The sequence below is a fragment of the Mobula birostris genome, chromosome 8, assembly GCF_030028105.1.
Source record: "Mobula birostris isolate sMobBir1 chromosome 8, sMobBir1.hap1, whole genome shotgun sequence".
Classification (NCBI taxonomy): Eukaryota; Metazoa; Chordata; class Chondrichthyes; order Myliobatiformes; family Myliobatidae; genus Mobula; species Mobula birostris.
This window is the reverse complement of record NC_092377.1, coordinates 136493932-136520549: the sequence shown is the minus strand read 5'-3', so window position 1 is coordinate 136520549 and position 26618 is coordinate 136493932. Positions and strand designations below refer to the sequence as shown.

Here is a 26618-nt window from a genome sequence, read left to right as displayed (position 1 = left end):
GTTGGTTTGAAAATGAAATACCCTGAATATGATGCGAAACTATTCCAAATAGAACAGTCAATGTATTAGGTTGTAAATTAATTTTCAAAGCTTTAGAGATTGTAGAAAGTAAAGATTTCCCAAAAGATTTCAACGAGGGACATGGCCAAAACATATGTGACAAAGTAGCTACTTCATTTTTGTACCTATCACAATAATTATCTATATTAGGGAATATTTTGGAAAGCCTCTCCTTTATTAAATAATAGTGGTGAACAATTTTAAACTGAAGTAAACAATGATTGGCACATATCAAAGAAGAATTAACCATTTTCAGAACTCGCAACCAGTCTTCATTAACAAAAATCATATTTAGTTCTCTCTCCCAATCTTGTTTAATCTTTAGTGAGAGGGTTTTTTTGGTAGTAAAAATAAATTATAAATTCTACCAATGGAGCCTCTCACTAAGGGATTCATATTCAAAATAGTGTCCAACTATATATTCTTGCATATATGGAAACGTAGAAACATATTTTTGTAAAAAATGTCTAACCTGTAAATATTGCAAGAAATGTGTGTGTGAGAGAGAATATTTACTAATTAACTCTTCAAAAGACATCAATCGACCATCACTACATAAATCTGCAAAAGAACAAATCCCCTTATTTCTCCATAAAAGAAAGATGGGATCAGTAATTGAAGGTTTAAATAGCAAATTTCAAAATACAGGACTAGACAATTTAAATTGTTTGAAATTCAAAGAGTTGCGAAACTGAAACCAAATCCGTAAGGACTGTTTAATAACAGGGTAGAAATTGAAATTGGAAATTTTAGCAAGTTGTAAAGGTAATGGAGCTCCTAATAGTGAAGTTAAATAAAGTTGATTAATAGCTTTAAATTCTAAATCAATGCAGGCTGGTTTTTGGTTCTTATCGAGCCAATATAACCAAAAAGATCATTGTCGAATACTAACAGCCCAATAATACAATCTTAAATTAGGCAGCACGGGTCCACCTTCTTTTTTAGATTTTTGTGTATGAAACTTATTAACTCTTGGTTTTTTATTATTCCAAATAAAGGACAAAATAGTAGAATCAATTTGATCAAAAAATTTTTGGTTAGAAAGATAGGTATATTTTGAAAAATATATAAAAATGTAGGTAAAATCATCATTTTCATGGCATGAATATGACCTATTAAAGAAAGTGTAAGAGGATTCCATCTAGAAAATAATTGTTTCATAGAGTCCAATAAAGGAACTACATTAACCTTATAAAGATCTTTTTTTTGTAATGATAATACCCAAGTATTTAAAAGAATTCACAATTCTAAATGGAATGTCCTGATATATAAAAACAGGAACATTTAAAGGGAACAATTCACTTTTATTTAAATTAAGTTTATATCCTGAAAATTTTCCAAAATCATTCAATAATTCCAAAAGATTAGGAGTAGATTCTTCAGGGTTCAAGATATAAACCAGAAGATCATCTGCATAAAGAGAAATTTACAGAAATACCATGAATATTTTTAGCTTCGCGAATTGTTATAGCCAAAGGCTGCAATGCGAGATTAAGTAATAAAGGACTTAATGGACACCCTTGTCGAGTACCTCGTGAAAGTAAAAAAAAAGGAGACCTCAGATTATTAGTAATGATGGTAGCGATAGGGTTCTTATCGATCATTTGAATCCACTTATTAAAATTATTACCAAAGCCAATTCTCTGTAATACATTAAACAAATAAGTCCATTCAACTCTATCAAATGCCTCTTCTGCATCCAGAGAAATAACACATTGGGGTGTTTTGGGTAATGGTGAATATATAATATTAATCAATCTCCGAACATTAGAAAAAGAATAACGGCCTCTAATAAAGCCTGTTTGATCCATAGAGATAATTTTAGATAAAATGTTTTCCAAACCGTTAGCCATTATCTTGGAAAGAACTTTAGCATCCACATTTAATAGCGAAATAGGTCTATAAGATGAGCATTCAGTAGGATCTTTATCTTTCTTAAGGATTAAAGAAACAGAAGCTTCATTAAAAGAAGAGAGTAAATTACCTTTCTCAAAAGATTCATGAAATATTTCCAAAAGGTATGGAGAAAGTATTTTTTTCAAATTTTTTGTAAAATCCTACCAAATAACCATCGAGTCCAGGAGCTTTAACTGATTGCATTGACCATATAGCTTTCTGAATTTCATGCTCAACAATTGGAGCGTCAAGGGTCTGTCGATCTTCAGCAGTAATTTGAGGAAATTTAACCTTATATAAAAAAGCTTTCATTTTAGAGGGATCTGCTGGAAACTGAGATTTATAAAGGTCAAAATAAAAATCCTGAAAGATATTATTAATATCATCATAATTACTTACTATATCTCCATTATCTTTACGAATCTTTAAAATTTGTCTTTTAGCTGTAACAGCCCTTAATTGGGAAACTAATAGCCTATTAGTTTTATCCCCAAAATTATAAAACTGACTTTTTAATTTAAGCAAATATCCTTCAATAGGATAATTTAATAATAAATTATATTGTGACTGTTCCTCTCTTCTTTTAAACAATTCGACGTTTGGAAAGATTGCATTGAAATTATCTAATTCTTTAATTTGTTTAGCAATTTTATCTACTCCTATTTTTGTCTGTTTCTTCAATTTAGCTAAATAAGAAATAATCTGACCATGTAAATAAGCTTTTAATGTATCCCAAATTACTAACTTTGAGATATTTCCTGTATTATTAAAGAGAAAAAGCTCTTTTATCTGAGTTTCAATAAACTGAACAAAATCTGAACTTTGTAACAAATGTTCTGGAAAACACCAAGGTGGTCTTGTAGGAACAACATCTTTCAAATCAAATATTAAATTTAAAGGAGCATGATCAGAAATAACAATTGCATCATATTCACATTTCTGAACATTAAGTAAAAGTCGCAGGTCAGCTATAAAATAGTCGATTCTCAAATATTTATTATGAACATGTGGGGAAAAAAAAGGAATATTCTCTATCAGTAGGATACATATGTCTCCAGACTTCAATTAAACCATAATCAATTAAAAAGGAATTAGTTAGTGATGCAGAATGATTAGGGAGTTGATGTCTAGATGATGATTTATCTAACAAGAGATTTAAGCAAATATTAAAATCTCCACCCGTTAATAACATATATTCATTTAAATCAGGTAGTAGAGCAAAAATATCTTTAAAAAATGAAGGATCATCAGTATTTGGTCCATATATATTAACCAAAACCGTTTTCTTCTTGTAAATTGTTCCTTTAACAATCAAAAATCTACCATTAATATCAAATATAATATCCTCCTGATTAAAGGGAATATTGGAATCAATAAAAATGGAAACACCCCTAATCTTACTTTGAGAGTTTGCGTGAATCTGAGGGTCCTTCCAAAATTTAAAAAATCGATTGTTATCACACAACCTGGCATGTGTCTCTTGTACAAAAATTATATCAGATTGGAATCAATTAATAACTTATTGTCATTGAATAAGTGGTAAAATTTGTTGTTTTGTGACAGCTGTACACAGCAGATATTAGAAATCACTTCAAGTTAGATACATACATATATATATATATATGTACACACACACACACACACACACACACACACACACACACACACAGACACACACACACATATATATGTGTGTGTGTGTATATACAGTGGCATGTAAAAGTTTGAGCACCCCGGTCAAAATTTCCATTACTGTGAATAGTTAAGTGGGTAGAAGATGAACTGATCTCCAAAAGTCATAAAGTTAAAGATGAAACATTCTTTTCAACATTTTAAGCAAGATTAGTGTATTATTTTTGTTTTGTACAATTTTAGAGTGGAAAAAAGGAAAGGAGCACCATGCAAAGGTTTGGGCACTCCAAGAGATTTGAGCTTTCAGATAACTTTTACCAAGGCCTCAGACCTTAGTTCATAATGTAATTAAGAAAAGGCAGTTAACAGAAACGGTGGAGGTCAAGTTGAGGTCTGGAAAACCAAAAAAACTTTCAGAAAGAACTACTCGTAGGATTGCTAGAAAGGCAAATCAAAACCCCCGTTAGACTGCAAAAGACCTTCAGGAAGGTTTAGCAGACTCTGGAGTGGTGGTGCACTATTCTACTGTGCAGCGACACCTGCACAAATATGACCTTCATGGAAGAGTCATCAGAAGAAAACCTTTCCTGCGTCCTCACCACAAAATTCAGCGTCAGAAGTTTGCAAAGGAACATCTAAACAAGCCTGGTGCATTTTGGAAACAAGTCCTGTGGACTGAGGAAGTTAAAATAGAACTTTATGGCCGCAATGAACAAAGGTATGTTTGGAGAAAAAAGGGTGCAGAATTTCATGAAAAAACACCTCTCCAACTGTTAAGCACTGGGGTGGATCGATCATGCTTTGGGCTTGTGTTGCAGCCAGTGGCACGGGGAACATTTCACTGGTAGAGGAAAGAATGAATTCAATTAAATACCAGCAAATTCTGGAAGCAGACTTCACACCGTCTGTAAAAAAGCTGAAGATGAAAAGAGCATGGCTTCTACAACAGGATAATGAACCTAAACTCACCTCAAAATCCACAATGGACGACCTCAAGAGGCGCAAGCTAAAAGTTTTGCCATGACCCTCACAGTCCCCTGACCGAAACATCATCGAGAATCTGTGGATAGACCTCAAAAGAGCAGTGCATGCAAGACGGCCCAAGAATCTCACAGAACTAGAAGCCTTTTGCAAGGAAGAATGGGCGAAAATCCCCCAAACAAGAATTGAAAGACTCTTACAGAAAGCGCTTACAAGTTGTGATACTTGCCAAAGGGGGTGTTACTAAGTACTGACCATGCAGGGTGCCCAAACTTTTGCTTCGGGCCCTTTTCCTTTTTTGTTATTTTGAAACTGTAAAAGATGGAAATAAAAAAGTAATCTGCTTAAAATATTAAAGAAATGTGTCATCTTTAACGTTATGCCTTTTGGAAATCAGGTCATCCTTTACTCGCTTAGCTATTCACAGTAACAGAAATTTTGACCAAGGGTGCCCAAACTTTTGCATGCCACTGTACATATTATATAACGTATAGGTAGATAGTGCTAAAGAATAAATTCATAATGCAAATACAGCCCAGGGCTTTTTGCTGAAGATTGCAAGTTATGTCACTCTTTCCTTGACCATTCCTCAGTTGATGGAAAATTCTAAAAATGACTCAGCAAATCAACAAGCTGCTCCAGGTAGTTCACAACATGACTTCTGTCCAGATGATTTCGGTGAAAAGCTGAATTAAGGGTTGAAATTCCCTTCCTTCTGCTTTACAAATCGTGCTGGTGCACCTCCAAACCCTGAAGCAAATTCATTATAGAATCAGAAATTTTAAAAGGCCTCTGCATCAAACAAACTGACCAATTTACTCAGTCAAGATAGCAGGAGTTATGGATTTGTACAGTACGGGAACAGGTCTTATGTTTGTTTCTCATAGCTCTTCTGACTTCATGTAAAATGCTTTTACTCACATTCCTGCAGAGTCCGAATATCTGACCTTCCTTGTAGTCGCAAAGCTGATGGAATATATAAAGGTGTTACCTTCATTTGAGCAGGCAGGAGAATGAGGTTGACGGCAAAAACAAATCAGCCACGATTGAATGGTGGAGCAGACTCGATGGGACAAATGGCCTAATTCTGCTTTTATGTCTCATGGTCTTATACAAGATATGATATTTCAAAATTTGTACTCATAACGGCAACAAAGGTCTTCAACAGAGGTAACAATGTGGGTTCTCCTTGATACTGAGATTCTGATAATTCTCTGAATAAACTAATTTCCTTTCTTTCAGAATTGGATATCATACTCCAATGTTCACTGGCCTTGTGATATTGTTCGTGTCAACAATAAGTGAGTAGCCTCTTACCTCAGTAACTGTTAGGCATGGGATATTGTGGGGTGGTGAAGATGTGGTCTGTACTCGACACTCACTTTCAGAGAGCGTTTCAAATAATGTTGTACAGGAGAGTACACAGTAGGATCTTGAGATTAAGGAGGATGCTTTAAACAAATTAATAACTTGTGGGATGAATGGAAAATCGGGCAGGGGACAAGATAATGACATTCTCCAAGGTATCATTTCCAAGGGTTGTCAGAGCTGCTCAGTACTGATGTCAACGGATGACCATGAGAGGACAACTCAGTGACAGAAATAAGGCAGGGTGGGGCCGATAGAAGTGGGAGAGTCTGGCAGGGGACATAACAATGTTAGTTTTTGCCACTGTTGAGTTCATGTTCTCCTTGCTGTAAAAATGAACTGTGATGTGGGGGATAAGTTACAGTTTAAAAGCTCCTTCATATTCTCATTCTTAATACATGAAAATTCCATGTTTTCTCGGCAGTGTACGCTTTCTCGAACACCTACAGCCTGCTATTCTTTGCTCGAGCCCTTCAAGGGATCGGCTCGTCGTGTTCCTCTGTTGCAGGTACTTTTCTCAACGTAGATGAACTCGAGATGAAGGGGTAAGTGCAAGACGCCAGTTGGAGGAGAGAAGCAGCAGAGGAAAGTAACTGGATAATTAATTCAGAGCCTGTGCTTTAAAGACTGAAGATTGTACAGAGAAGAAATGACTCACAGGTGTAACAATTTTCAAGGTCTTACAAAAACAAAAGTGGCAGGCAGTCAAAAGAAATTATCACATTTCAGTTTGGTGACCTTGGAATCAAAATAATGTAGAATAGAAGGAAGCTACTTTGAAGTGTTCACCGAACCAAGAATGTCAACAACACATGGTCTCAGATGTAGAAGCAGTTTTGAAAGTTTGAGCTTTAGTATGAAAGATAAGAAATGTGTCGTTTGTAAACGAAATCTCACATTCTTGGAAATAGGGTTGGTTGGGATTCTAAAGACAATGTAGTAGTTAGGATTATAACCGGAGCTAAAAATAATTGTTTAGAATTATGTAACAGGGGGAGAAAAAGCCCTTCAACCCAACTCACCCATGCCAATCAAAATGTCTATTTGATCTAGTTCCATTTACCTGCATTTGGCCCAAACCCCTCTAAACCTTTCCTATCCACAAGCATGTCTAAATGTCTCTTAAACATTGTAATTGTTAAATACTATCACAATGAAATAATAATTGGCTGACACGTGCATATTCACAAGCGCAATTGCCGAATCCGTGGTTGTGACAAAAGGTAGACGTGGGGGTTGGTTATTGAGTAAAGAGTTTCTGAAAGGGAAGAGTAATCATGAAACAGTAAAAGCGGGCTACAAGCTGAGCCAACAGTTACATCAGGGTTGGAATAATTTGAGGTGTCAGGTCCAGAATTTGGTGGGACACAAAGATCAGATGTCATTGACACCAGGTTTTTCCAGAGGCAATCTAGGGGATTGTTGTCCATGGAGCAGAGGATCAGTGAAATTGACTGGAAAAACGTTTGATGGGGTGGGGAGGAAGTAGGGTTGACAAATGTAAAGGAATGGTGTTAGAAAATAGAACAGTTCAGCACACAGACAGACATGTCAGCCCACATCTGTGCTGAGCATGAGGTCAAATTAATCCATTCTGCCTGTATGTAATCCATATCCCACCATTCTATCCTTATCCATGGGTCTGTCTCAAACCCTTTGACTGCCAGCATTGTATCCACTTCCATTACCACCCCCTGACAGCCACATTCAAATCACCTACCACGTTCTGAGTGTAAAATAAGAAACTTGCCCCACACGTCCTGTTTAAACATTCACCCCCTCACATTAAAGTGATGCCCTCCAGTATTCAATGTCTCTACCCTGGTGAAAAGATGATTGTTGTCTACCCTATCTATGCTTCTTACAATTTTAAAAACTTCGTTGACACTCTAGTGAAAAGAATGCAAGTTTGTCCAACCTCTCATTATACCTTCCCTCTCCAAAGGCTCTACATGCTTCTTATCATGGGGCTCCAAGTGCAGCCTTGCCAAAGTTTTATACAACTGCTTCATGACTTCCTGACTCTTATAGTATACTTTACGCCCCTAGCAATGTTACATGCATTCTTTACCATTCTATCTACTTGCACAGCCACTTCCGGGGAGGTGAACTATCATCACCACTACCCTTTGGTCTAATCTTTATGAAGATTAGAGTTCAAACTAGTCAGGTTATCTTCACAGCACCAGGTTCAGGAACGGTTATCACCCCTCAACCATCAGGCTCTTGAACCAAGGGGATAACTTCACTCACCCCATCACTGAAATGTTCCCACGATCAATGGACTTGCGTTCAAGGACTCATCATCTCATGTTCTTAATATTCATTGCTTATTTATTGTTATTGTTTTATTTTGTATTTGCACAGTTTGTTGTCTTTTGCAGATTGGTCATTCGTCCCACCTGTTGGGTGTGGTCTTTCATTGATTCCATTGTGTTTCTTTGATTTATTAAGTATGCCTGCAAGAAATAAATCTCAGGGTTGTATGCAGTGACATATATGTACTTTGATAATAAATTTACCTTGAACCTCGTTCCATCATTATATACCTCTCATCTACCCAATTTTGCATGAATTAAATGTGACGTAAAAATATTCAAACAATGAACAAAACCAAATGGTTCTGTCCACCCCAACCTGGCCCACTTCAGCCAGCAAGATTTGGTCAATGGTTCCAAATAATCAAAGCTTTGAAGTGTAATGGGCCAGTGGTGATTCACTGAAACTTTAGCGTGGACAGGCAGACTGAGAATGCTGTCCCATCAGGAGTCATTCCACTGCCTCTCTTAGAGGATTAAAGTTGTGTAACTGGTGGTTTCTTTCCTTGTAGGTCTGGGAATGTTGGCCAGTATTTATACTGATGACAATGAAAGAGGCAAAGCCATGGGGATAGCACTGGGAGGTGTGGCATTGGGAGTACTCAGTAAGTAATTTACATTTTGGAGCTGGATTCAATTGTACACAGTTGCATTTCTAGGAGCTAAAAGGACCAAATATTATGATGTGCTTCCTTGTAGGGCTGCACAATAAAGAGGCACCACTTCAAGAGGGACGGACACTGGCTGTGGAATAAGGAAGGAGGAGTTAGGAAGAGGAAGGGGAGAGGGGAGAAGGTGGGGTGAGAGCAATGGAGGGGGAGAGAGGTGTAGGAGGATGGACAAGGAAAAGGGGAGAAGTGGAAACATCGAAAATAGGTGCAGGAGTAGGCCATTCGGCCCTTTGAGCCTGCACCACCATTCAGTACGATCATGGCTGATCATCCAGCTCAGAACCCTGTACCTGCCTTCTCTCCATACCCCCGATCCCTCTATGCACAAGGGCCATATCTAACTCCCTCTTAAATATAGCCAATGAACTGGCCTCAACTGTTTCCTGTGGCAGAGAAAGGGGGAGTGCAGATTTGGAGAGAAAGGAAAGGGAAGGGAAAGAGGAGGAAGGATGGAAAGCTATTGAAGAAGAAGGAAGCACAGGGAAAGGAAGTGGAGACAGAAAGGGAGGAGGGAAAATGAGGAGGGAGGAGAAATGACAAGTAAGAAGGGAGAGGTTAAGAGGAAGATCAAGAAAAGGATGGAGAGGGGCACGGGAAAGAAGGATAAAAAGAGAGGGTGAGAAATATGGAGAGAAGTATGAAGGAGGAGGGTGGGTTTCCCCACATGGTGCAATTGTTTCCCGTCGCATGCTGGTGATAATAAATCTGATTCTGATTCAGACTCTATAGAACAGAAAGAGAAGCACAGAAGGGTCACCATGAGGCTGCCAGCCTGCATGACACTCATACATTTTCCAAACTAATTTGTAGAGCCACCGATATGTTACAATGCGCACCGAACCGCGGCAGCTTCCAGAATTTCGATGTTCTTAAATCTCCAGAGCATGGCTAGCTGGCATGGCCCCTTTAAGAAATCAGGACTGTCCCGCTAATTGGCTGCCATGTTTTGGCACCATGTTTTCAGTATTTAAGGAGCACCTGAACAGAGGTTCAGTGCTCCATCATAAGGTCAATGTGGGTTATCATCTGGTGACTTGTTCAAGGTTCAGTTCATGTTTCAGTCTCATGCTATGTCATGATCCTCCAGCACTAGGATCTGAATCATCCACATCCAGGTCTCTTGTCACACAATAAGGGTACAAACAGAATAAAGTGATGAAGTGTTTTAATGCTGTCATGCCTAGAGCTGTTTTCCCATCTGTATGTGGATTAACCGGTTATTTCATTGTTTGCAGTTGGAGCACCTTTTGGGAGTGTGATGTATGAATTCGTAGGAAGATCATCTCCTTTCTTGGCTTTGGCTGCTTTGACTCTACTCAATGGAGGTCAGTATAATTTTGTTAAATTCTAGAGGATCATGATTTATGAGAAAGTTTAGTGGACAAAATGGCTCCTACTAAGTGTTCCGCACCACCTGATAGGTGGCTGTCACCTGCCCTGTGACCTATTTCCTTCACTCCTCCCTGCATTGTCCTTGTGGGAGGTAGCTCTGGCCTAGCCTGGACCAGAATTTGAACCAGTTTCTACATCTGATGGGGGTTCTTCACAATCCCATTCCAAAATTCTACTTTTCAGCTGGTCAGCTGGGATTCTGTAGGCAATTTCAAGTTAAACACAGAGCCTGCCATGTTAGTTATCTCCGTTGTACTGCATTTGACTTTGTGCACCTCTGAAAATATAAATAGTACACAGAACATAGGACATACAACAGTACAGTACAGGAATAGACCATTTGGCCCATTATGTCTGCACTGATCCTGATGCCAACGTAACTCATCCCACCTATCTGCATATGGTCCGTATTCTTCTATTCTCTACCTCTTCAAAACAGGTTGAGTAAAATATAATTAGTGTTGCTGTTCCCACTTCACTTGCACTAGAAACATAGAAACCCTACAGCACAATACAGGCCCTTCGGCCCACAATGCTGTGCCGAACATGTACTTACTTAGAAGTAACCTCTATTTTTCCAAGCTCCACATACAAACAAAAGAAGAACTGGATCCATTCACAGACAGCTTTTCCACGTGTAAGGTTTTGCCAATTACATAAATACAGTATTTGTTTATTTATTGAGATACAACACAGAACAGCCCCTTCCGGCCTTCGAGCCACACTGCCCAGCAACCCCCAGTTTAGCCCTAGCCTAATCGCAGGACAATTAAGCTCCCAACCGGTACATCTTTGGACTGTGGGAGGAAACCGGAGCAGCCAGAGGAAACCCACGCAGTCACAGGGAGAACATTCAAACTCCTTACAGGCAGGGCAGGAATTGAATCCGGGTTGATTCCCACTACTGCCTGTAAGGAGTTTGTAAGTATGAGAACTTACGGAGGAATTGATACAATTGGATAGGTGCATTCAGAGGATCTTGGTTCTGACTCTGAAGAATAATCTCCTACGCTGGTCACTCCCAGGGGAAATTCTATGGGAAGCTGGTTGTCACACAACTAGTCAGGGTCAACTCTGGGCTTCCACCTGAGCAATGAAATCAGGCAGTGCCATGTACAGAGTTCAGCCCCTTTCTCTGTTGGGGAAAAAATAGCTGCCAGAACTGTCAGGTCCGCACTAGTCAGGGACAGAGGACTGACAGCATGTCAGCTCCTCTTGTCCTGAAGGAGTAATATAAAGGATTCAGAAAGGTCCAAAGATACATTTATTATCGAAGTATGTAAGCTTTGGGGATGTCTGAGGTAAGTTTTTTTTTTTTACAGAGAGTGGTGGGCGTGTGGAATGCACTGCCAGTGACGGTGGTAGAGGCGGATACAATAGGGTCTATTAAGGGACTCTTAGATAGGGACATGGAGCTTAGAAAAATAGAGGGCTATGCAGTAGGGAAATTCTAGGCAGTTGCTAGAGTAGGTTACATGTTCGGTGCAACATTATGGGCCAAAGGGCCTGTCATGTGCTGTAGATTTCTATTTTCTATCTTCAGTATCCAACTCTGAGATTCGTCTTCTCCAGATAGCCATGAGAATAACCATGGAAGCTATTCAAAGAAAAACGTCAACCCCCAGTTTCACACAAACAAAACAAATCTCGCAAATGGCAACACAATCTTCCAGATAATATAAAGGAAGAAGTAAAATATTACTTCCAAATTGGCCAGTCTGTTGTCGGACCACTGTATGTGAGCTGCATTTTGCTTTAGCAAGTTGGTTGTACTCTGTGAATTGAAAGGTGACTGTACACAAACATTATATACAGCACGAATTCAGACACTTTGGTGCAACATGTCTATTCAGAGGGACATGGAAATGATACCGTGCAGACTGCCTTCAGCTCATATCCAATATACAATATCAGATTTACAAAATTAAATTCAAGGAAAATAATCAGAAGAGATAAAGGCATATTCATTGTACTTAGAAATGATTGTAGTTTAAGAGTTTATCACAAATAATTCATTTTAACTAACAACTCAGTTAAATAACATGCTTTGTGTGGTAACTTGATGAAACTGCTAATTTGCTTTAAAATTGACTTCCTGAATTCTGTGACAATGTACTTAGTTCTCCAGCTCTGCGTTCTTCAGCCCACCATGCCTGTACCTGAGGTAAGTAACCAGTCTTTTTTTCTACCTCATCAGCAATCTATACTTCCACTGAATCACTTGCAACAACTTGCACTTGAGTATCGACCTGGACTGGAAAAATGTCCAAAGGTGATTCGTATAGCCTGCTCTGGCAATATTATAGTGTGGAGACAGGCCCTTCAGCCCATCGCGTCCATGTTAACCATGGTGCCTTCCTGAGGTTGCATTTGGTCCCTATCTCTTTAAATCTTTCCTATCCGTGTCCTTTAAATGTTGTTATTGTACCACCCCAGCACTTTGGCGACTCATTCAATAAACCCACCAGCCTCTGAGGGAATAAGTTGCTCTTCAGTGTTATGTTTTGTAACTCCAAAAACTAATTGAAAGAAAAGTACGGGAACCCGGGGAAACGTGTGTAATCTGTTTTACTTCCTTTTAACTTGGTGAGGCGCGCATATGTGACTGGTGCCGTAGTGACGTAGGCCATTCACGTACTTTTATATATAACCTGTAATAAATAATGTAAACAAAGATCACTTAATCAAACAATATATTTACAATATTACTCAATATTGCTGAAATATTAATTACACAACATTCCTCCCTGCTTAGCTATAAACTCCAGTTCAAAATAGAATGTATCTCAAAACAAAAATGAAACATATTGCTCTCTAGTTATTATATATATGTATATATGTGTGTGTATGTGTATACTATGTATTATACTCAGCATGCTATATAATACAATTACTATATGGACATCCACAGCATAGCAAATTTTAAATTGGCCGTTCAAGGCCTAAAGATTTGATCCCGCTATGGAGGATTAAATGGAATAACGACTTTGCTGACAAGGGGGCCACTCTGCTCAGCAGGTGAGACTTGTGGCTGTGAATCAGTTTCAGGTTCTGAAGTCTCCTCCGTGGTGGTTGTAGGAGTCGAATCTGCAACTGCAGGAAGTGGTTCTAACAGCTTTGGACGCCTTTTTTATCCCTAACAATTGACTTTGTTTGTCTCAGCCGATCGATGTTTCGTCTCCAGATGACATGGGACTCAATCCCCTCTGTGTGGAGAGTGGTCCAGTTGTGTCCTTAATCTTTCTGAGTACTGACATTTGATCACCTCTGTAGTCTGTCGCCAGGACTGCTTTTCCAGGAGTGATATATAGAACCTCCCTGTTTGAGGAGCCCCCAATTAGTCTCAGCTGTTTGTCCTGCATGCTCCTTCTGAGCTTGGGTTTGAGAGGATCCAAGCGTGAGCACAGGGGCGACCCAGGAACAACATGGCTGGTGAGTTGTTGGTTGTGGAGTGTGCTGCAAGGAGGAAGTTGGCGAACTTCTGATTCAGTGTTAGTGAACGTAGTGTGTTCTGCCGGCATTTCTCACAGTGCGTTATTCAGAATCTGGACAAACCTTTCCAGCAAGTTATTTGTAGCTGGGTGGTACGGTGCAGATATAATGTGCCTTATTTCATTCATTTTCAGGAATGACTGAAACCGTTCCGCACCAAACTGTGGTCCATTGTCAGTGACTAAAGGTTCTGGAACACCAGTCCTTAAGAAGAGACTTCTCAACACATAACAGTATGTGAGGCTGTAGTGGAGGCTATTGGGAACACTTCTGGCCACTTTGCAGCTGTATCCACTACCAAGAAATTTGTGCCCAGGACTCCTCTGCCAGGGCAATGCAGGCCATTCCCAAGGGTGGAGAGGTGCTGTCATTGGCACCTTTTGGGCATGCTGGTATCCTAAACAGTGCATAGCAGGCTACGTGATCTGTGAGCTATCCCCAGGCCACCAGACAAAGCTTTGCACCAATGTTTTAATTTTGACCATGCCTAGATGACTGGCATGTCACTTTTCCAACACTTCAGCTTTCAGCGTGGGTGGTACAAAAACTCTCAATCATAGTCATACTTTATTGATCCCGGTGAAAATCCCCTCATAAGGCAACCTCTGTCAAGGGCAAGTTCATCCCGACACCAGTAAAAATGGGGGAAATGGGATTTCTGTTGCACGTTCCAGCTATTTTGGGTGGCCGTGTAGACCTGAGACACGATGGGGTCTTTTCAGGTTTCCCTTTAGGCAGGCATTCAACTTGCATTAGGGAAAATGCTTCAAGAGGAGAGTCCTGATTTGAAAATGTTTCAGGTATTTCCTTTTCCGAGGGTATACAGAATAATCCATCAGCATTTCTATGATTAGTTCTCTTCTAGAATTCAATCTTGTAATTGTGTCCTCCAAGAAACAGAGCCCATAAATGTATTTGTGCTGCTGCACCCTTCTGTGGATTGGAAATGGACACTAGTGGTTGATGATCAGTAATGAGGGTAAACTCTCCCCCAAACAGGTACTGGGCGAAACGTTTTACTCCCCAAACCAGACTCAAGGCCACTCTGTCAACCTATGCAATTTTTTTCTCTGCAGCGGTAAGAGAATGTGCTGCAAATTCTATGTGGTGTTTGCTACCGTCACTCATAACGTGACATAACTGCACCTATACCATAAGGTGAGGCATCACAGGCAAGCTTCACTGGCCGATGTGGATCATAATGTGTAGATGCCATCACCATTTTGTTTGCCTTTCGAAAAGCCATCTCACACTGTTTTGTTTCCCTGCCGGGAGTAATGAATTCAAGGGCTGGAGTATAGGTTTAGCAGGAACCTGTTTAGTAATTGAGAAATCCTAAAAAAAGACCACAGCTGTGATACATCCTTTGGCCTTGGGGCATCCACCACTGCTGAATATTCTCATCACGCTTGTGTAAAACTTGCGTGTCAATGGTGTGACCACTGTAAGAGATGCTTGGTTTAGAGAATTTACCCTTGTTGCATTGTGCTCTGAACCTCTGATCTTTTTAACGCTGTTTTGAGATTTTTTTAGATGTTTCTTGTCATCTCCACTGACGCATTGATGTCACCCAGGTAACACTGAGTGCTTAGGCAGTCTTGAGCACCTGGTAATTGTTTTCTGCAGATGCTTCTCCAAAAAGATATGCAAAGATAACCTCTATCCTGGCAGAAGGCTTTGATCTACTTTCAGTACTGAGTTGGTGGTGACCTTAAAATCACCACAGATCCTGACAAACCCATTCTTCTTGGCTACTGGGAACACTGCCGTTGCCCATGGGCTCCATGCAAACTTGGAAAGAATCCCTTCAGGCTCCATGCAAACTAGCTCACTGGCTACTTTATCACAGATGGTATAAGAACCATGCAGGCCTTGTAAAACTTCGGTGTGGCATTTTAATTTTACACTATTTTACCCTTGACATGTTCGAATTTTCCAATGTCATCCTTGAACACTGCCTTAATTTGCTTTCAGTTGACTTTATTGCATGAAAATGGTGGATGGATAGAAAAAAACATAGAAAATAGTTGCAGGAGTAGGCCATTCGGCCCTTCGAGCCTGCACCGCAATTCAGTATGATCATGGCTGATCATCCAACTCAGAACCCTGCACCAGCCTTCCCCCCATACCCCCGATCCCTTTAGCCACAAGGGCCATATCTAACTCCCTCTTAAATATAGCCAATGAACTGGCCTCAACTGTTTCCTGTGGCAGAGAATTCCACAGATTCACCACTGTCTGTGCAAAGAAGTTTTTCCTAATCTCGGTCCTAAAAGGCTTCCCCTTTATCCTCAAACCGTGACCCCTCATTCTGGACTTCCCCATCATTGGGAACAATCTTCCTGCATCTAGCACATCCACATCCACTGGTTCTCCCCTATCCACTCTACTAGTTACATCCTCAAAAAATTCTATGAGATTCGTCAGACATGATTTTCCTTTCACAAATCCATGCTGACTTTGTCCGATGATCTCACTGCTTTCCAAATGTGCTGTTATCACATCTTTGATAACTGACTCTAGCAGTTTCCCCACCACCGATGTCAGGCTTACCGGTCTATAATTCCCTGGTTTCTCTCTCTCTCCTTTTTTAAAAAGTGGGGTTACATTAGCCACCCTCCAATCCTCAGGAACTAGTCCAGAATCTAAAGAGTTTTGAAAAATTATCACTAATGCATCCACTATTTCTTGGGCTACTTCCTTAAGCACTCTGGGATGCAGACCATCTGGCCCCGGGGATTTATCTGCCTTTAATCCCTTCAATTTACCTAACACCACTTCCCTACTAATATGTATTTCCCTCAGTTCCTCCATCTCACTGGACCCTCTGTCCCCTACTATTTCCAGAAGATTATTTATGTCCTCCTTAGTGAAGACAGAACCAAAGTAATCAAGTTGCCTTTGTCTCAGCCATTGACAGCCCCACAATGCTGGTCCCCCTGTTTTTTTATCACGTCCAAGCCCAAAGTGACTTGATGGTCGTTGTTGTTATGACACACACTCGCCCAAGCCAGCCTCCAAGATTTAGCTGCTCTAACTCTCCGGAATATGGATAGTTGGCAAGGTTCCTTTAAAAATTTAGACCCCCCCCCCACCAATTGGCGGCCAAGTTTAGGCGCCGGGATTTTAATATTTCAGAGCACCTGAACTGAGTTTCACTGCTTAATCATTAGCTCAACTTTGGATTCTCATCCAGCGTTAGAACCCTGTCTTCATTTCAATCTCATATTATGTCTTGATTCTAGTCTCAGACGCTCCAGCACTTGGGTTATAACCATCCTCACATAGGTCTCTTCTCGTAGTTGTAGTTCACTGTTAAAAATGTAATTCCCACAGGAGTTATTTTTCTCCAGTATAAGATTTTAGTTGGATACCTACTGGCTTCAGTTCAGTATCTTTGAAATGACATTCAAACTCATGTTGTGGAATGACTGAAGCTGCTGAGTCAGTGTCCAATTCCACTTTGATTAATTTACTGTTCACTTCTGGTGTAAGCCATAGTCCTTTGTTTCCTGTTAATTTTCACAATATAAATCTCAAGGCTACTCAGTTCTGTGTCACTCTCCCCATTATCAGAATTTTCATTAACAGCATACAGATTAGCGCTCTTTCTGAAACTACAACTTGACTTTTTATCTTTTTCTCTTTGCTCTGTGGTGTATTTTTGTCTGTCCAACCTGCTTTTAGTAAATGTCCTAGCTTGTAACCTTTTCTGGAAGTTTTGCCTTTAAATCTGCATTGGTCTGGTATATGGGAACCCCTGCCACAACAGCAACACAATTTGTTTGGCCAGGTAGGTTTCTGTTTCAATGTTGCAATTTTGTTCACGCTCACTTTCATTCCTCAATTGTGTCTCTGGCTGCAGTTTCCATTGATACAGTAATTTCAGCTGCTCTTTTGATTATAAGCTGGGCTTCCATTAGGAGCCATTGTTGAATGCTTTCTTGTAAGTTTCCACAAACTAAACAATCTCTGGTGCATCAATAAGCCCAGACTATTTCTTCAATTCAGCCATGTGAGCTTAAATGGACTCCCCTGCCTTTTGATTCCACTCTTGAAACATAAAGTATACTGCAGTCAACAGTGGCCTTGGTTCTAAATGTTCCTGCATTACATTCACGATATCAGCAAAGCTCATTTTGGCTGATTTACTTGGAGCAGTCAAAGTTCTAAGCAAACTGTCTGCCCTTCAATCAAAGGCACTCAGCAAAACTGGCATTCCTTTCACATAGACTATTCCATTTATTGTAAAATACTGCTCAATTTATTCAGTATACAACACCCAGTTATCTGTGTGCAATGGAATACATCTATCTTTCCGATGTAGCCGCCATTTCTGCTTTTTATATATGTATTATTATTATTATCACCTGATACTCAGTGTTTATGAACCCGTGAATTTTATCTAGTGATTTGCCTTTTTTTTAAACTCAAACATCTCTATTCCCGTTCGGAAAAACTTGTGCTATGCTTTTTTTAAAATTTGATTGTTTTGCTGTGCTCAATCAGGTAGGTAGTCATCTCAGGTTTGTTTTACAATTTCCTCATGGCCACTGTTATGTTTTGTAACTCCACAACCTAAATGAAAGAAAAGCATGGCAGCCCGCGTTCTGTTTTACTACTTTTTTCCTTAACGAGGCATGCACATCTGACATGGTGGCGTAACGACGTATGCCATTTACATACTTCTTACATTTAACCTGTAATGAATTATGTAAACAAACAAAGATTGCTGAATCATACAATCTATTTACAATATTATTCAAATATTGCAAAAATATTAACTACACTACAGTCAGGAACCTTTAAACCTTTCCCCTTACTTTAAACCTGTGGCTTCTGGTTTTAGATTCTGCTATCCTGGAATAAAAACTGTGGTAATCCATTTTATCTAATCTCCACATTGTTTTATAAACCTTTATAAGTCACACGTCCCCAGCCTCCCTCTCTCCAGGGAAAACAGTCCCAGCCTATCCAGTCAGTCCTTATAACTCAAGCCCACCAGTCCCAGCGACATCATTGTGCTTCTTGACTGCAGCCTCTCAAGCATGGTTACATCCCTCCGAGAGCGTGGAGATCATAACTGCACAATATTTCAGGTGCGGTCTCATCAATGTTCTGTGCAGTTGTAACACGACTTCCCAAATGTTGTACATCTGGCGATGTCAAGTATGTCATATCCTCCTTCACCACCCTGTCTATCCACTGTGCATTAGTCTTGGGCACATATATGTAGCTAGGGTGCCCAAGACATTTGCACAGTACTTTAGTAATTTTATTTTTTGCACTGTGTGCCTGCTGCAAACAAAAACCAAAGTCCATGAGACATGAGTGATGAAAATCCTGATTCGGATATGGAGATGTGGGTCTCTATTGTGGACTGAGAGTGGGAAGTAGACAGGGAAAAGGGGGAAAGGAGAGAGGAGGGATTGGGAAGCACCAGAGAGACATTCTGTAATAATCAATAACCCAAATGTTTGGAATCAAATAACCTTGTCTTGTCTCTCAGGGCTGGATGTCTGGACCTGTGCCACCCCCATTCCTGGCACTCCTTCTCTGCCACCTGTCCCACACCCCTCCACCCTCCCCATTCCCTACATCCGTTGTTCCTGCCAAATTTAGAAACTTGCTCCCTACTTGATAAATACAGTACCATGCAAAAGTCTGAGGCACCCTAGCTATATACAGTGCCTATAAAAAGTATTCACTTTGACACAAAAGTCTTTTTTTGTTGATCAGTGTTAAAAAAGCAAAATTAAATACACTGTGATTCAATGTTGTAAAACAATAAAACATGAAAACTTCTGGGGGGGGTGGTGAATAACTTTTATAGGCACTGTATATGTGTCCAAGACTTTTGCACAGTACTATTTGTCACTGCTTTCTGGAAACTATGTACTTGTACACCTAGTTCTCTGTCATACAACACTCCCAGGGCCCTGTCTGTCACCAGGTTCGGATATGGCCCAAGTGCGGAATGAGAAACACTGAAGCCGGTCGATAGATCACAGACTTTAATGCGAACAGTGTTAAAGGGGAAATAAACAATAAATGCTAGGCCAAACAGGGCCGTTAATTAAAACTCTCAAATGGAAAATGAAGCCTACACTACGGCTGAAAAGAACAACTAAGAATTAAACGAATACCGCTAGTCTTCAGAGTCAGTTGACTCGACAGTCCAATTTCTCAGGCAAGGCGGAATGCAAGCAGGCAGTGAAGCGTTGCTGTGTCCAAGTCTCGACAAATACTACAACGGAATGAATGGAGTTAAATACTATCACAATGAAATAATAATTAGCTAACACGTGCATATTCACGAGCACAATTGCTGTATCTGCTGTGCTGCGGAATCCGTGGTTGTGACACTGTCATTCACAGTACATGCCCTTCCCTGGTTTAAGATCTGGCAAGTGTGGATTGGGACAGGCTGTTTTCTGGCAAAGGTGTATTTAGTGAGTGGGAAAGCCTTCAAAAGTGAAATTTTGAGAGCGCAAAGTGTGTATGTGCTTGCCAAGGTGCATAGCAGGTTTAGGCGAGTAGTTTGAAGGATAGGAAATGTAAGAGAACATTTAAGAAAGAAATTAGGAAAGCTAAAAGAAGGCATGAGGTTGCTCTAGCAGACAAGGTGAAGGAGAATCATAAATGATTCTACAGGTATGTTAAGAGCAGAAGGATTGCAAGGGACAAAATTGGTACTCTGGAAGATCAAAGTGGTAATCTATGTATGGAGACAAAAGAGATGGGGGGGTCTTAATTTTTTGCATCTGTATTTACTCAGGAGATGGACACAGTCTACAGAAGTGAGGCAAAGCAGCATCAACTTCATGCAGCCTGTACAGATTACAGAAGAGGAGGTGTTTGCTGTTTTAAGGAAGATTAGGGTAAATACGGTGTTCCCTCAGACCATGCGGGAGGCAAGTGCAGAAATTGCAGGAGGCCTAGCAGAGATAGTTAAATCATCCTTAGCAACAGGAGAGATACCGGAGGATTGGAGGATAGTCAACGTTGTTCCACTGTTTAAAAATGGTTCTAAAAATACACCAGGAAATTATACGCCAGTTCACCTGACATCAGTAGTGGGAATGTTATTGGTAGGTGTTCTAAAGGACTGGATATATGAGTATGTGGATTGACATGGTCTGATTAGAGATAGACAGCTTTGGCTTCTTGTTTGGTAGGTCATGTCTAACCAATCTTGTAGACTTTCAAGGAAGTTCCCAGAAAAGTTGATGAAGGCAAGGCAGGGGATGTTGTCTACATGGACTTTAGCAAGGCACTTGACAAGTTTCTGTCTGGGAAGTGGGTCAAAAGGCTGCTGTTGCTCTGTATTCAAGATGTAGTAAATTAGATTAGACATTGGCTTTGTGGGAGAAGCCAGAGAGTGGTTGTAGATAGTTGCCTCTCTAACTGGAGGCCTGTGACTAGTGGTCTGCTGCAGGGATCACTGCTGGGTTTGTTGATGTTTGTCATCTATATCAATGATCTGGATGATAATGTGGTTAACTAGAAAGACCTTCAGAGCTTGCAGTGGAATCTGGACCTGCTGGAAAAATGGGCTGAAAAATGGCAGATGGAATTTAATGCAGACAAATGTGAGCTGTTGCACTTTGGGAGGACCAGCCAGAGTAGATTTTACACAGTGAATGTAAAGGCACTGGAGAGTGCTGTAGAACAAGGGGATCTGGGAATACAGATCCATAATTCATTGGAAGTGGCTTCACAGGTTGATAAGGTTGTAATGAAAGCTTTTGGCACATTAGCCTTCGTAAATCAATGTATTGAGTACAGGAGATGGGATGTTATGTTGAAGTTGTATAAGACATTGGTGATGCCTAATTTGGAGTATTGTGTGCAGTTTTGGTCACCTACCTACAGGAAAGATGAAAATAAGATTGAAAGAGTGCAGAGAAAAAATTAAAGGATGTTGCCAGGACTGTAGGACATGAGTCATAATGAAAGATTTAATAGTTTAGGACTTTATTCCTTGGAATGTAGAAGATTGAGAGGAGATTTGATAGAGCTGTACAAAATTATGAGGGGTATAAATAGGGTAAATACAAGCAGGCTTTTTCCACTGAGGTTGGGTCAGACTCCAACCAGATGTCATGGGTTAAGGGTGAAAGGTGAAATGATTAAGGGGAACATGAGGGACACTTCTTCACTCAGAGGGTCTTGAGAGTGTGGAATGAGCTGTCAACATAAGTGGTGTATGCAAGCTCATGTTCACTGTTTAAGAGAAGTTTGGATAGGTACATGGATAGTAGGGGTATGGAGGGCTATGGTCCCAGTGCAGGTCAATGGGAGTAGGCAGTTTAAATGGTTTGGCATGGACGAGATGGCTGAAGGGGAATGTTTCTCTGCTGTACTTCTCTTTGACCCTATGACTCTGATTTCCACCTTCCATTGCTTTGTCAACTTTCCCCATTGATTTAGATCCTGTTTTAGGCTTCACTGTGCACCACACCACCATTTTCAGTGATATCCACAAACTTACTTATCAGGTTCACCTAATTTTCATCCAAATGTGATAAATCTTCAACCACCATCAAAGATGTATTCAAAAGGAAATGCCTCAACGGGGCGTTGTCCATTATGAAGGACCGTCATCTTCCAGGATATGCCGCCCTCTCATTAAGTTTCTGTCCAATGCCATCATGCACTAATCTAGAAACCAAAAGAATGATAACACGAGGAATTCTGCAGATGCTGGAAACTCAAGCAACACACATCAAAGTTGCTGGTGAACGCAGCAGGCCAGGCAGCATCTGTAGGAAGAGGTACAGTTGACGTTTCAGGCCGAGACCCTTCGTCAGGACTAACTGGAAGAAGAGCTAGTAAGAGATTTCAAATCTCTTGACAAGAATGATAAGTGAGGTGGTTATTAAGGAGTGTGAGAGCAGTGGAGTTGTACAGCAGTTTAGTGACATAATTTCAGAGCTGAACAGATGATGGGGCATCTACCAATTGGAACATGAAGAAAATCAGAAATCCACAATAAACTAGAATTGGAGGAATTTTCTTTGAGCTTACTGTGGGAGAGATTTCAGAAAGAGGAATGGGAGAAGTGTGCAGGGAATAGAGTACATGCTATACAGGTTAGTTTTGAGGCATCCTTCAAATAATAAATGTACCACAACCTCTGCTTTGAAACATTTCAGAGCTTCAATGTATTTACATTGTCAGTGTTTCAAGTTACAGCACTGTTACATATTGTAACAATAAACACAGAATGGAAATTGGTAGCTCACTGTTAATAAATCATTGGCCCGCTGAATGCCGACAGCATCTCGTCAAAGCATGTTATTTTAGCCATTGTGCCCATGAGTGGATTTGACTGCCTAACGTAGTTTACTTGTGTTGTGAGTTGTGGTTTGTGTTTGTTTGATGTGAGGAATTCTATACTTTGACTCTTTCGGTAATTAAAAAAAATCATAATCTAATAAGAATTTTTAATTTAAAAATTGTTAGAAAAAGGTAAAAAAAATTGTTACTTAAAACAACATCTTAACCAGAGAATTTGCGTAGATGCAGTTACCAAATTACGCAACCAAAACAACCCTTTCAATTTATAAACAAAATCAAAAGTATGGGATTTTTTAGATTTTCATTCTAAATATTCATAGTATGCATATTACAAAAAAAAACATTTAAAGTCCTGTGCAGTTTTCAGGCCATGTAAGTGTCTCCTGCTCAGAGCAATGGTTGGTCCGTGCAGCTGTAAAAAAAATAAACAGAACATTGCTGCTAATTGTCACTCTGTTTTGTGTCTTGGAGTTTTACATTGCAGCTTTTCTCACTGATATTCCTGTCCTGTGGTTACAGAATCAGAAAGGCTCATCACTCCTGACACTGCTAAGAGACCCCTACATTCTGATCGCTGCTGGTAAGCCAATCTCTTCTTTGTGCATGCACCAGACAACTGTGATTCATTTACAACTTCATCAGATTTTTTTTAATGTATACTACAGTTTTCCATCTGTTGGGTGGTTATCAATTTACAGGAAGCCTAGTTTCCAAGGTACTGTGTTGCTACATCTGTTCAGTTACAAATGTTAATCTGAAAAAACAACAGCAGGGTCCTTGCATACGGAAGGAAGCACGTTTGTTTATACCTGTGTGTCAGACCAGACCTACACATTGTACATGGAGCTTTCAGAGACTGTAGTGTTTAAAATAACAAAAATAAAGGGTATGACAGTGCAATGATGACTTGCTCTGTTCCAAGTTCTGTTGGAGGAAGAAATTACCAGGTAGATAGAGGAAAAGATTCAAGGAAATTCTCAAAGACTCTCTGAAGAAATGTAACAATACCACTAACTCCTGGGAATCTCTGACCCATGACTGCTCAAGATGGGGTACAGAGCATTGGGGGTGGGAATGAGAACTGTATAGTCTTGCATCAAGAGCTTGCAGAGACCCTGCACAACTATGAAAGGAGCAAACAACCACAAAAACTACACACCCCAACTTCCATGTCGGCTCCTTCTGTGGAGCCCACACTACCTTGTTAGCTTTCTCAGAACACACAAAACTCATTATGAAGGTACAACACTGGCTGGCAGGGTGGAGATGTGTGTAAGGTGCTCCTTCCCTCCGCTAGCCTGCAGGTCACCCTTGAGCAAGGAGTAGCACCTGCCTAGCCCACCAATCAGGATCACATAAAGCTATGGGTGCAGGTGGCGGATGGTCATATGAGCAGCTGGTGCATATCGCAAGTCCTGGTTATGCAACGACTGACGCCAGACAGACAATCTCTGAAGGGTATTGATGTTGGCTGGGGTCACCTGTCTTGCAAAGTCACTACCCAGAAGAAGGCAATGGCAAACTACTTCTGTAGAAAAATTTGCCAAGAACAATCATGGTTATGCAGACTATGATCACCTATGTCATATGACACGGTGCATAATGATGATGTCATATGACACGGCACATAATGATATTATTCTCAATCCTGAGGGCCTGCCTAAGGAGTAGAATGCCACTGCACTAAGTAATCCAGAAACCAAAGAGCTGCTGAATTGTTATAAACCCCACTTGGTGCAATTGCATTCTTTAAGGAAGGAAACTAATCATAATAAACCCATTCTGACCCCTATATGATCCCACACCAATGAGGGTCACTGTTAATTACCATCTTCCATAGTGACCCAGGAAGGCACTAATTTGTACAAACAGCAAGTCACGATAGAAAACCCACCAATATCAGGGCAACCGCAGATCACGGATGAGCAACAAACACCTGTTCAGACAGCAATGCCAAGAATGAATTTTTAAAAAGATGCAAAATAAGAGAATGAATATTTTTCAGAGAGTTAGATTGAAGACCTATGGGGCTGGACATAAATATATTCTCACTCACAATACCACAGAGGTAAAATAAATCACTTTATCTGGGGTTTAAAATCCTTTGAAGTTCAGCACTTCCTCAAAAGTTGACTATTCCTGCCATTCTTTGGGTTCTATGAACGAAATCAATACAGGTTTATGAGCGCTGAAACACTTTCACACAAACTGTTGCACCCATATTAGGAGAAGGTGAAGGGACTAGTCTAGTTTCTACAATGTTCTGCATTTGTATAATTTCAGCCCAAATTAGTTGCATAAATTCATGTTTAAGATGGTGCTTTCTTCTCTCGAGGATCCTTGTGTTTCTCGAACATGGCCATTGCTATGATGGAACAGGCACTGCCGATCTGGATGATGAAGACCATGTGTTCACCCAAGCTGCATCTGGGTATGAGATTGTTAACAATATTTGTTCTGAAAGCAGACTTGGTAACATATCAATTGGAGTTGCACAGTCAGTTTCCTCCATCTTTCTTGTCTAGATTAACCCAGGTTTGTTACTCCTGACAGGTCTGGTCTTCCTACCAACCACCATTGCCTACATGCTGGGCACTAATCTCTTTGGAGTTCTTGCCAACAAAATGGGCAGGTAGGAACAACATGAGAAGTCTCTCCAACTGGGGGAGGCATTCTTTTACACTATAGTAGTTAGCAAGCAATAACTTGTCCAATGCCAAATATAACTACTATAATTAAGATGCCAGATTCACTACAAGCAACGATTCCCAACTTTATTTATGCCATGGACCTTACCCTACTGAGGACTCCAGGTTGGGAACCCCTGACTACAAATGAATGGACTTCTACAAGTATTTGAATACTTGTGATGCACATTGAGCCATCCTGAAGCTGGAACGACATTATGTAAAATTAAGTCACTTCTTGATAATTTTGCCAAATCACCAACAGAACTATGAAAGGTGGACAAGCTTGCTTTAAGGCATTACTCCTACATTTCACTAGAATCTAGTGTGCACTGATAGATCACTTTTGCATGTGGTACCTGAAGCTGTCATTTCAGAATCAGGTTTATTTTCACCGGCATGTGTCATCAAGTTTGTTAGCTTAGTAGCAGCAGTTCAATACAATACATAATATAGAAGAAAAAAAAACAAAATAAAATAATAATAAAAACGTGGATCAATTATAGTATATGTATATTGAATGGATTAAAAATCGTGCAAAAAATAGAAATAATATATATTTAAAAAGTGAGGTAGTGTCCAAGGGTTCAATGTCCATTTAGGAATCCGATGGCAGAGGGGAAGAAACTGTTCCTGAATCGCTGAGTGTGTGTCTTCAGCCTTCTGTACCTCCTAACTGTTGGTAACAGTGAGAATAGGGCATGCCCTGGGTGCTGGAGGTCCTTAATAGTGGACACTGCCTTTCTGAGACACTGCTCCCTAAAGATGTCCTGGGTACTTTGTAGGCTAGTACCCTCATTAATTGCTGTTAAAATTAT

At 40.1% G+C, this 26618-nt stretch overlaps 1 protein-coding gene across 1 annotated transcript in view; it reads left to right on the top strand.

Moving 5' to 3' along the window:
- LOC140202065 (synaptic vesicular amine transporter-like) overlaps positions 1–26618 on the top strand; it is a 52918-nt gene that overhangs the window by 3618 nt on the left and 22682 nt on the right. Inside the window, exons 4-11 of the mRNA XM_072266924.1 lie at positions 5812–5870; positions 6362–6445; positions 8768–8860; positions 10162–10251; positions 12439–12482; positions 23633–23693; positions 25449–25544; positions 25667–25745. Of these exons, the coding sequence (XP_072123025.1) occupies positions 5812–5870; positions 6362–6445; positions 8768–8860; positions 10162–10251; positions 12439–12482; positions 23633–23693; positions 25449–25544; positions 25667–25745 (606 nt within the window). The remainder of the gene's footprint in view (positions 1–5811; positions 5871–6361; positions 6446–8767; positions 8861–10161; positions 10252–12438; positions 12483–23632; positions 23694–25448; positions 25545–25666; positions 25746–26618) is intronic.